Source organism: Odontomachus brunneus, unplaced genomic scaffold (genome assembly GCF_010583005.1).
Source record: "Odontomachus brunneus isolate Ranch 3 - 2012 unplaced genomic scaffold, Obru_v1 Obru_scaffold_200, whole genome shotgun sequence".
In the NCBI taxonomy this organism is placed as follows: Eukaryota; Metazoa; Arthropoda; class Insecta; order Hymenoptera; family Formicidae; genus Odontomachus; species Odontomachus brunneus.
This window is the reverse complement of record NW_022639650.1, coordinates 260,760-272,839: the sequence shown is the minus strand read 5'-3', so window position 1 is coordinate 272,839 and position 12,080 is coordinate 260,760. Positions and strand designations below refer to the sequence as shown.

General features: G+C 45.3%; 1 protein-coding gene across 3 annotated transcripts in view; it reads left to right on the top strand.

Moving 5' to 3' along the window:
- LOC116852058 (semaphorin-5B) overlaps positions 1-12,080 on the top strand; it is a 114,452-nt gene that overhangs the window by 82,476 nt on the left and 19,896 nt on the right. For 2 of the 3 annotated variants that reach the window (XM_032832034.1, XM_032832035.1), the window contains exon 3: positions 826-922. In XM_032832034.1, the coding sequence (XP_032687925.1) occupies positions 826-922 (97 nt within the window). Of the gene's footprint in view, positions 1-304; positions 456-825; positions 923-12,080 lie in introns of all 3 variants that reach the window. The other variant, XM_032832036.1, reaches the window with a different exon arrangement.

The window sequence follows — 12,080 nt, the reverse complement described above, 5'->3', positions numbered from 1 at the left end:
TTGATCGCGCGGAAAAATCGCAATTACGATATTCGTTCCGACATGTCGTCGCCAGACACGCCCGTATCACTGAGAGAAATTCTCCGGCGAGAAATTATCAAATGGTTATTTCCAGATATCATTTTTATACCCGATTTCCGATTGTAATTCCGGCGTTTTATCCGATCGAAAAATGAAGAATCCGATATTTCTCATCGGATGTCTCCCGGTTGGATATCGAAGTAGATCTAATCGGATTCCGATCGGAGATATACACTTTTATTATTATCTTTTTTTTATTATTTTATGTTAATTTTCTCTCCAGTCCAGGAGTTCCGCCGCGATGCTCACGCGGCCCTCTGAGAAAAATTCTGTCGGCGCCCATGTCTAGGTCGTGTTGGTCTAGGTTGTGCTACGAGTCGCCATCGGTAAATACACGGGAAAAAAAGAAAGCTGCTTTCGACACGCTCGATTCGGTAATTATGACACCTCGCGCTGACTTTTCGCACCTGCCGCGTACCGGTTCTCTCACCACCCAGATCGAGGATCGAAAGTCTCTTGGCTACCTGGAGGCCATTGTACTTACCTACGATCTCTATCCTTTATGTTCACCGATTTTTTGGTCACGTCTTTTATGTCGCTTGATCTCAAAGTATTCAGAAGAACAAAGACGAAACATACCTATGACTAATAATTCTCATGCCGAACTATTTGCACGAGTTTTGCAGGGTTTCCCCCCTGCGAAAATTTCTGTCGACAGAATCTTGTAGCTTTTCGCGAAACTCATCGTCAACTGTAGTGCGCGCGAGCCGACTCGAATAACTCTTGTCTCGTTGTGTGTTACAGATTTAGCGGACACCAGTATGTTTCGACAAGAAGGAGTCACGACTTATTCTCAGCTGCTTTTCGACGTGGCGCGGCAGCAAGTCGTCGTAGGAGCGCGGTATGTATTTCCGTCGTAAGCTTGTCTTCGATTGCTAGAGATTAAATCTAACTTTAGATTTGCTAGATATTAGAAATACGAATAGAGAGAGAGAGAGAGAAAGAGAGAGATATCCTATCTTCATCCAGTTACGAATATAGTAAAGATTTTATAAATATATTTACTCGTTTTTTTGTATTTGACTTTTCAATTTGACGTTTGGAAATAATTTGTGTGAGTGCAAAGGACAACTTTAAGCATACTGAATTGCGAAATTCAGCGACATTGAGTTCCTCATCAGATCGCACTCATATTTATCACATAGAATGACAAGATACGAAAGAAATGTTCAAAATTTGCCCGAAACAACATGTTAAATGTAATATAAAAATCTGAGTGTAACTTTTAGTGAATCTATCATTGCACTGATACAACAAAAAATTAAATTTATAGTATGATGTAAAATTAATAATTAATTCAATGCAGCGTATTCTCTTCTTATAAATGTAATGAAAGGAGTTATGAAGTTTTCAACATCGTGACTGTTTCGCGTCGGGTTAATCATAAAAGTCCACTTGGGTGCGTTCTCGACTCTCGTTACAACAATAACGAGTGCTTAACGAGCTCCCCGGAAGTTCAATATTTCGCAGCGAGGTTGAAACTGCTACGAGCCTCGGCGACGTCGGCGTGTCGATAAAATCCTGAAGTCGATAGCGGAATCCGGCTCGCCTCGACGGGAATGAGTCCTCTAGAAAGCGTTTCGTAGAGATGAGAACTTAACGAGAAGGTATCCCCGGCCGACCCACTGGCTCCGATAAATATCATCTCTTCTCAATCTCTCGATGAAAAAAATTCGAGCGCGCGTGATCGTCACATTTTGACGCTTTAATCACGATGTTACGCCTCGGACCGACAAATCGGGATCTAATGGAGCCTGTCGATTCCCGCGCGCACTCGAGACTTGTAACAACCTCGCGTTCGTTTCGATACTGTTCTCTAATGATCAGAACGTACTCTGCAGCTATAAAGTTCGTTCGCTCCATTTATTTCCGAGCCGAGTCAGAAGTTGGCGGACGGTCGTTCGTTCGATTCCCTTTCTCACGCGGTCTGACAGTACAAGAACGACGCGACGTATACGCAGAGGAATACGAGCGCGGCAGAAAGCCAAGAGAAGAAAAGAAAGAGAGAGAGAAAACAGCGAGACGGATGACCGTGGCGAACGATTTCGCGAATCGCGTCTGGTTAGGATATCGCGTTGACGCGCTCTTTGACGCGCGACGCCACAGACACAACACGACCCATTGAAGGGTGCAACGCACTGCCTCCTCCGTTCGCTGCGGACTTCGCAGCGAGATGTCCTGGCGACGCGCCAAATTGCCTGACATACGGCGTCTCCCCCGAGGCGCTGATCCATTTTCGCGACGACGAAATTCGCGAGCCGAGGCCGGTTTATCCCCTCGACACGATTCACGAAAGGAACGGGGAAAGAATAACGGCGCGCGTATGTCTCGTTGGTGCTCCTTTCACGCGGACGGGTACACCCGAGATATATCTCGTGACCGCAGTCGCCTACGTGTCGCTCATTAACCGGACCGGACCGAAAAAGTCGAATTGCCGATTCATGTTACGACACCCTCAAAACTGCGGGGCCGTATCGCTTAGTCACTGGGACAAATTTCGCGACCTTCTCGCTTAACATGGCGTCGGCTCCGCCGCGTTATCAGCTGTCACTTTCCGTCATTTGATGACGACGACTTACATTACACCGGTATCGGTGATGTAAGCAGCTTGCGAAATCATGCCGCCGGGATTGTAATGTCGGTACCAATCTAATAGCGCGCGTTACCTCCGTGTGACAGGTATTTTACATAAATATATAGAATATACTGTATATTGCTGTAGGAAGGATAAAGTCAGCATTAGTAAGAGAGAGTGACAGAAAATAAAATACTTTCTTCGTCTATGTATACGCGATCTCATAATTAATGCATTTTCTATTTCTTCACTATGTCTCTTTCTTTCATTATGTTTCATTCTCTCATTTGTTTCTCCTACACTGAAGTCGACATTAATAAGAGAGTGTGTGTGAGAGAGAAAGAGAGCAATATAGAATAAAATACTTTCCCCTCCCCTTGTTTAATTGTCCAGTCGGTAGAGAGAACGAAGGAGAAGCGATCATGACCAATGCGTTTCCTCTTTCATCATGTTTGCTCTCCCTTTTGTTTCACCTACATCGCTCCCTCCTAGAGTTCTCCGTGTATGACAGAGAAAGCATTTGACTCAGCATATTCCCGTCCTTTAATCTTGTCATCAGCCATAAGAGCACGCAGTCTGTTTTACAAGTCCGCGCCATTTTACCTTCAGAGCGTAAAGAGTCGGACATCTTACGCCCCGCGACGTTGAGAGTCTTAACTGACAGAATTATCACAGCGATGTCGTGAAATATAGGACGCGAGGCCCGGCGATTTCTGACTTCGGCGCGAACCCACATTACATCCGATTAAATTACGCCGCCGCCGTGGGATCGTGTTACAGCGCGGCGGGGAAATTACGAGGGCGAAATTACTTTCTGAAAATCATTGCCGCGATACATACGTACCGTACTACATACGTACGTGCCGGTGCTTAGGCAAACGCGTTACCCGCGACTCATTTACTCGCGGCGGGATCGGATGGCGAGCGCGCGCGAAACGTGCCCGCCGGTCTCTCGCGCTCGCGCTCGTTACACCGCGTTAGTGCGCTCGTTCTTGCACGAAACTGTTCGGGATATACCGCTCTTATTATATATGATACACAAATTATAGGCTCTCTCGTGGAGGCGAGACTAACGGCGCTTCCAGGCCCAGTGGGACCTTTTTTTTTGCGGCACTTTCTCTAGTCGATAAGCACCGCTTCGTTATAAGCAGGAAATGACGCGCGATGTGTTCGACATGTACGATCGATGGAAAATAAGAGAAAAGGTAACACAAACGGATAGAGATGGAAGGAGAGACAGAGAGAAAAAAAGAGACGGCGGCGCGCATATCAAGCAGGCGATACCTGTCCCCACGAAATCGTATTCTAACGCGCTTGTCATTAATAATATTTGTACACACGGCGTTTAACGAGCGACGAACGCTGCCGGGACCAGAAAACGGCGACGTCGCGTTCGTCGGTTCGAGCGAGAGAACCAGTTTGCGTAGGAGCTCGAGAGTAGTAGTAGCAGCGGCGAAATAGAGCGACCGAGCTACTTACTACCGGTTATCTCGATCGACGAGCCGTGGCTAAGGAGATGCGAGGAGGAGACGTCGTCTCCGTGGTCCGCACGCCCTCGTGCTCTCGCACCCCGGACGCTTCGTACCGCGCCCGCGGCTGTCCATGGCCGCGAGTTGCTCGGAGATATCGACAAGTATCGAAAGGATACCCGGACTACACGACTAGTTTTCTCGGGACTGGTCGGTCTTATCTGCATCTCGCGATTGACAATAAGTTAAGTGGTTAACTTAACTTAAGTGGCTAATATATAAATACCCTTGGCGATAAAAGAAAGGAGGAGGAAAAAGAACGCGGAACTCAAAGTACTCTTCTTTCATTCTCTGGAGTCTCCTCTGGTCTCCATTTGTACGCTCGAGTACGCGCGGCGAGATACGACGGCTTAATTTAATCGCGCTCCAAATGGAGAATCACATTCGAGCTTGATTCGAGCTGACAATTATTCGTGATGATGAAATATGGCGAGAGCAGCGCGACTGTCGTTTTCTTTCGGGTCGAATCTTAACTCGTGATTCAACTCAGTGAGATGTGCTCAAACTTTTATCATCAATTCTTTCTAAACGAAAATGAATCTCGAAAAGCACTTAACCCTCCTCCAGATTTAATAATTTTGTTTGTTTTAATGTTATTTTGACGAAAAGCAAAAGATCTCAACGTACCTGAAATATTTTCAAGAAATAAAGTCGCTTTTGCGACTTGCCCGATCGCGTTAAAACTATAGCTTGCCCGGATAAGAGTTAACATGAATGTTTCAAAATTAACCCTCTACGTGCAATTGAATTTGTGAAACCCTTTCGTAGTGGGTTCTGGACAATTTCAAGACTCAATTTCAAAATAGTACAAATGTATTTGCAGATTTTTATTACGCTACTATCTTATAGCTGAGGTTTTCCTGTATCTCTGAAAAAAGATATAAGATATAAAGATAATATAAAGATCAAAAGATATAAAGCCCAAAAAGATACGAAGCTGAGGTTTTCCTGTATCTCTGAAAAAAGATATAAGATATAAAGATAATATAAAGATCAAAAGACATAAAGCCCAAAAAGATACGAAGCTGAGGTTTTCCTGTATCTCTGAAAAAATATATAAGATATAAAGATAATATAAAGATCAAAAGACATAAAGCCCAAAAAGATACGAAGCTGAGGTTTTCCTGTATCTCTGAAAAAAGATATAAGATATAAAGATGATATAAAGCTCAAAAGATATAAAGTCCAAAAATTCATTTCCAACAAAGTCATGTATATGGTGGTCCAAAGCTGTCCGCGTCTGACAGATCCAGATTGTATGTCCCAAAAAATATGATTGTACACGGAGGGTTAACATCATCGAGCTCGATGAATCCGAGATCAGTGTATCGTCGTTATCGGTGTAGTGGTGTACGCGTACATGCGTATGTGCGACGAGCAGTCAACGCCGGTCGCGAAAAATGCGGTCCACCCACGCGAGGTAAACGCGAGCTCGCATACGCGCACGCACGATACGAGTGTCGCGAGCCGGCTCCGATCGATCTAGCGAGGGAACGAACGAAGGAACGAACGAACGATCGGCCGGTCGGTCGGTCGGTCGTTCGTTCGATCGATCCGTGGAAAAGGGAGTACGCCCCCATGTGCTTTCTATTAATAGAACGTCAGTTATTAGCCGCTGCCCACGTAGCCGCGTGTTCGTGCGGTTTCTAGCAAAGTGTCGAGCGCGGAAAGGTGCGCGCGAGAGGTGTTGGCGAGTCGCGGCGTACACAGGGTGTTCCGATACATAAGCTCGAACCTGGCGTTGGCGACGCAGCCTCTGGACGATTCGCAGTCGGTGCCTCCTGCGCGAGTAATTGTCGAGCTGCAAGCGTGACTATGTGCGAAATATTGACAGGAAGTGCTCCAAGAAAGATCCCTTATCAGAACAAAAGCACACCTTTGCTGATTGTTTGATGATCGTTAGGGAGATAGATCGAACGGCTACCGTTGCAAATCATTTCTGGTCATTTGTCATTTTAAAAAAACATATATTGCCTGAGATACAAATCACACCTGTTCTGGTCTATTTGAGTTGAGTTAGTTGTGTCTTTCCATATAGAAGTGTCGTTTAGCAACACAGTAAATTGAAAGTAACAAGTCTCGTGTCAACGAGCCATTTGTTGTGGGCATAAGTATTTTGTTAAATTAGCAAAACTTTCTCCCTCTCTCAATGTGGCGTTTATTTCAGCACACGAAAATTTACTCGAAGACGACACGCACATTTGACGTTCTCTCTTTCGTTTTGTCCGTACGAGCTTGCTCTCCAAGCTCTTTGGGAAACTTTCTTGAAACGATACACGACAGACTCGAATGGATATCATCGCGGTTATCATGTAACGACGAGTCCCTCTTCCCTCGCTATCATCGGGAAATTTCTCGCGAGGGATTATTTCTGCCGCTGTGCGCTTCTCGTTTTGTCGGCACAGCACGACGGCAGCAGGATGCACTCGAGGCGAGTAAAAGTTTTCGGGTTTATGCGCATGAGATTACTCGTGACAGCCGGCCGCAGGTGTTAGGAATTTCATACATGGCCGCCAACGTGGTCGTATCGTATTTACGATGTTGCTCCAAGTGCGAAATACGCGAGACGTTCCCCGTATCTCCGTCTCGCGGTTTCTATCTGTCGTTCTCGTATCGACGCCGCGCGCGCGAGAGAGTAACGTTCTCCGGTGCGTTCCGGTCCTCCGGTTTCGTTCGACAGAGTCTCTTTGTATTATTATAAATTATATGCAGAATATTTTCACCTCGAATGTTATTTAAAGGAGGTTTCGATTTAGATAACCGAGAAGGTTTCTACGAATTTTTTTCAAAGAAATGAATAAAATGCCGATATAGAATTTTGGCCATACTATTTATCATCGTTTTAAGTATAAAGAATTATTTAAAAAATTGAGTTTCCGATTATAGAGATCTTTTTCTGGGCGCGATACCGCCTCTACTGTACAACATTACAATTCGTATAATAATGTAAAATAAATGGAACAAAAGAATTTAAAAACTGTATTGAATTTGCACGAAATGAAGTTGAACTGAAATTCTTTGGAAAATTTCCATAAAATTAATATTCTTCCCGGGACACTAAATAAAACAGAGGAAAAGTGATTTGCAAAAACTGAAACGTAAAAATGTCACTATTTTGTTAAATATTTATTTTCTGTACATAACAGAGATTCCTCCTCCAACAAATTTAATATAATTTTCAAACCTTTCTATTTGCTTCAAATTAAACGAGCTGTAATATAGTCTACCAATTAGAAGCGTGCTCGGCACTAACTTTTTTAAAGAATATTATATAAATATTATAATATTATTTTATAATATTATAATATTATTATATTATTTTAAATAATATTTTATACATAAAAGAATAATAAATGCTATATGGACAATATAATCAATATAAAATTTTATATTGATACCTTTATTAATTTATTTTACAAAAGATTGGCAAGAACCTTCTATTATTGCGGCCATTATTGCGACTAAGCCAGGACTTCCTCTTAATACCGAGGAAACGAGGTAAAGGAATAATTAATCTATCGACTAATTAATTTCTCTCATAGCTCGTAAGTCGGGAGATGTCGGGAACGAGCGTAACCCTGAGACACGAGGCACTACTTTTGCCTTTCCGGCAAAAGAGTGACGAAACCGCGATTTCACCGCGGCCGAGATCCCGATACGGCAAAGTCGCGCGAAAGATTTTCGCGCGTATCAACAGCCACGCGCGAGCGCGTCGGCCGCCCGTGACAAATCGTTACCGGGAGATTTATCTTGTAGCAAATAAGCAGCCTTATTTATAGGACGTCGATCGCGGCAGCGTGTCCGGCGCGCAGGTTGTCGCGAGAGATGGAGTGCGCGCTGCCTACCGTTACGCCTACAGGATCCCGATTTTGGCGTGCCCGTCGCGCGTCACGTCGTCTCGGCGGCCTTGCGTTTCTGCACGCCGCGCGAATCGCGTCTTCCTTTTGTCATTAACTCAACGCAGGCGCGACACAACACTACACTCGAACGCCTGGACAAGTATCGCCGATAACGGGGCAGCACACTTTCCAAACGTGTGCGTCGCGGAGGTTGCGGATGACCGGCGATATGACGGCGGAATATTTATAAGACAGCTGGATGTGGCGAGACCATAGCGGTCGCGATATCGTGTGCTCGTGGATAAAATAAGGCTCGCGCGATCTTGCCACTTGTCGTCCGTGCAGTTAAGACCTGTCTTTCGCACATTCGTCGGGTTCTATATAAGTTCTATTTACGTGCGTTCTATGACCCGTGCGTTATCGCGCGCTGTTTTCCGGTCTCTTGAACAAGGAAAGAAAAATACACATTCGATTGTGAGGAAGCATATTCCTTCCCCAGCCGTCGTGTCCCCTCAAGGGAATGACGAACATGAAAAATGTAACGTAAAAGCGATACTAACGCGATCATTCTATTCTTCTCGTATTTCTTGTATATGTTGAATGTGTGCTGCTTTGCTTTGTCATGCTAATAGAAAGCGTAACCATGCGTATATGGAAGTCTCTCTGCAAACTTTTCATATATTTACGAGCTTCTACATTCAGTGGTAAGAATATCGAAATGTTCCTCGACATTTTTGTGGAACAAATACGTGCGGTACGTACAAGGACTTTTGTACCAAGTAAATATTTGTGCCAATTGACAGTTTGAGATGCTAATTTAAAAATTTTTTAACATTTTTGCTATCATATCTAGGAATATTCCAATTCATTATTGCACGTATTTTCAGTGTATAAGAACACTTGTATTTCTGTATAACTAATGTAACTTTGTAGAAAAAACTTTGTAGAAAAAAATTAATATTTCGTTGATAAAGCTTTCATGTATGACGTTCCCATAAACTCTATTTGTCGTCTAAATTGCCGAGTTCAGCACAAGTTAAAGCCTCGGATAAAACAAGGATCGCGTGGACTCGCCACTTGTCGTGCAGTTAAGACCCGCCTCTGCACACATTCGTCGCTTCTGTATATGAATCTATTTATGCGCGTTCTATAACCCGCGCGTTACTGCGCGTTGTGTTTCCCGCTCTTGAACAAGAAAAGAAAAGCTTAATTGATATACTATATTCTAGACTTTGTCGTCGTGTCGCTTTTTTCGATTCACTTTGTCGTGCGAATTGCCAAATTCAGGACAAGGTGAAGTGCCGGCGAGCTCGAGGGCACAACGGAGACGTTTCTCCGTCATGACCGAGAGGCATAATAATTACGGGTTGCGATTTTTCGAACACGCCGTTTCCGAGACTATGCTCCCGCACGACCGCGCTCGGCCTGGGAAGGTTGAGTGGAAGGAAAAGGCAGGGACTCGCGAGGGGGACCAGGGGGACCACAGGGATGGAAAGCGGAGAATGTCACAGACACGGCGCCAGCGTGTCCTGTGCGTATACGCAATAGCTCTCGCCGCCCGCGAACGCGACGGTCGTATGTCCGCGCGCCGCACGGAATGCACATGTTCCCGACACGCGATGGAAAATGTTATGCATATATTCGACGCCGCGGCGTCGAGTATTACAGTTTCGCCCGATCGATTGCGTCGGCCGATTGTAACGCGGGAAATTAACCGCTCCCGCGGGGGAATACTCGCATCCAGCACAAGTAAATAGAGGCTATTCACCCGAACCCGCGGCTCGTGCAGAAGTGTTTCACCTAAACCACCTTTTGATGCATAATGGACGAGTCTTCCACTTCTGTAGCTTCCGTGCGAGCGGAAACTTTCTCGAGGCAAAGCGCCGCGATACGCTTGATCGTTTGTTCGTTCATAATTTCGTAACTCTGCGCGCGCGAGTGTTCGCGCGCCCGCAACGAGAGAAATTGCTCGGCATATACTCCAAGGGAATGCTCCCCGAGTATTCCCGGGGCGTAGAACGCCACGCGGACATATCCGCGAACGGCGGATGACGCCGGTACCGTTCTCTCTCCTTGTTTCCCCCGACGATGGCCGCCTCTTCCGCCCGGGTAAGATCTCACGTACATCCGCGGTACCCAACGGTTTCTAAGCGCGACCAAACGAAAAGAGAGGACCGCGGGGGAGACAGCGAGTATAACAACGCCGATCTCGTTGCAATGCCGTGCACGTTTGCGACGCGACGAAATCACAGATTCCGATTCGGGCTCACGAACGAAGCGCGACGCACGCACGGAGACGCGCCCTGTCTTCTTTCCGACACTCCGGCTCTCTCTCTCTCTCTCTCTCTCTCTCTCTCGCTCGCTCGCTCGCTCTCTCTTTCTCTCTCTCGCTCGTCTAAACCGTGACAGAATTTATTATTCCACGGTCGGTGTCGGGGTTGCTGCGTCGAATCGCGTCGCGACGCGTCGTGTCGCGTCAGATGCACTCGATGCACTGGACGTGTCCTGCATCGCGAGGGATCTCGTAGTGAGGAGGATGCCGTTGTTAACCCTCTCACGACGAGGAGCCGCGATCTGTCCGCGGACCCTCGACAAATATTGAACGTTTGCAATTGGTAGGATTATCGTGCTGCGGAGTCTCGTCGAGAGCGACTTCTCCAGCCGTACCTCCAATTCAGTACTTGTGCTTCGGCGAGACGGGAGTGCGCGCGAGAGAGCTTGCGTAAGAACGAGGACGCAGAGTTTAATATTATGCCGAGCATTACGCTCACCGATGGGATTTGCGAAATCGTGAAATATAACGGAGAAGAACCGCAATATCTCTCCTCACCATCCTCCTATCTCATCATGAGATATTCCTCGGGAATGTAGAACCGGTCGAAATATTAACTCTTTAAGTCCCATATGATATTGTGTGCATTTTCACTTTGAGCCCTAAATTTTTTATATTGGTAAAGTAACGATTTCATCGATATGATACTATCGATTCATCCTAGATAGTGTTATATTCTTTCTTCCAATTCGTGAAACTGATCTTTTCGCTAAGAAAATCAATATAGCGATTGTGTGCAGAGCAGAATCGTTGATGCTCGAAATCGTATAAAGTTCTCTGTAAAAATAATTAAGCAAATTTCATTTTCTTAATCTTTTATCGATTTTATCTTAAGGTACCAAGTTGGCACACATTTGTGTTCATTAACATAATTATATATTTATGAAGGTAATTGATCGTTATTGTTAGCATATAATTATGATATAATGTTACATATGGCTTTCGTAGTTATCGCTTTTAATTCTTCGTATGTAAGTTTAATTCAGTTTAGTTTAGTTTAGCATTGTGCTAGTTTAGAGTTTAGTTAGGGCAATGCTTTATATCAGCTTAAAAGCTGCTGCTACGCCTTTACTCGCATCACTCACAGATACATTAACTGCACTGCAAATGTCTTCATGTAGCTGCAAAGAAAAACATTGTTATTATTATTATTATTATAATATTTACTAAATTCTGTAGCTCAAGCACACATCCAAACATGAATATGTGTATACATAGTTATGTACACTCAGAAAATCGTAATCCTCGACGGTTAATTTTATTCGCACAACAAAACTCTGCGTCAGAAGCGTCCTTCAAGATTATTTTATGAAAAAAATTTCACTCGAACAAGATCGATGTTCGAGCCCTCGAGGGTTAACGAGCTTAATCGTATACGGATACTCAAGCGCGCGGCGAACAACACGTGGGACGGCGCCGATAACGTTCGCTCGATTTAGTAGGTAAAATAGGTGGAGGGCAGCCGGTGCGAACAGTGAGAATATCGCGTCCCACCTATTTTGCGCGGGGCCCGGCGGCACGCGTAATCGTGGGCACGCATACGGCCCACGGATTTCGCGAGCTTGCGAAGTGCAATCGGGACCATCCAGGATCGCGAGTCGCGAGAAGAATGTCAGCTCCGCGTCCGCGAAACGCGAGCGTGAGAAAATCGAAGTGCACGACGGCGGTTCTCTCTTTCTCTCTCTCTCTCTCTCTCTCTCTCTCTCTCTCTCTCTCTCTCTCTC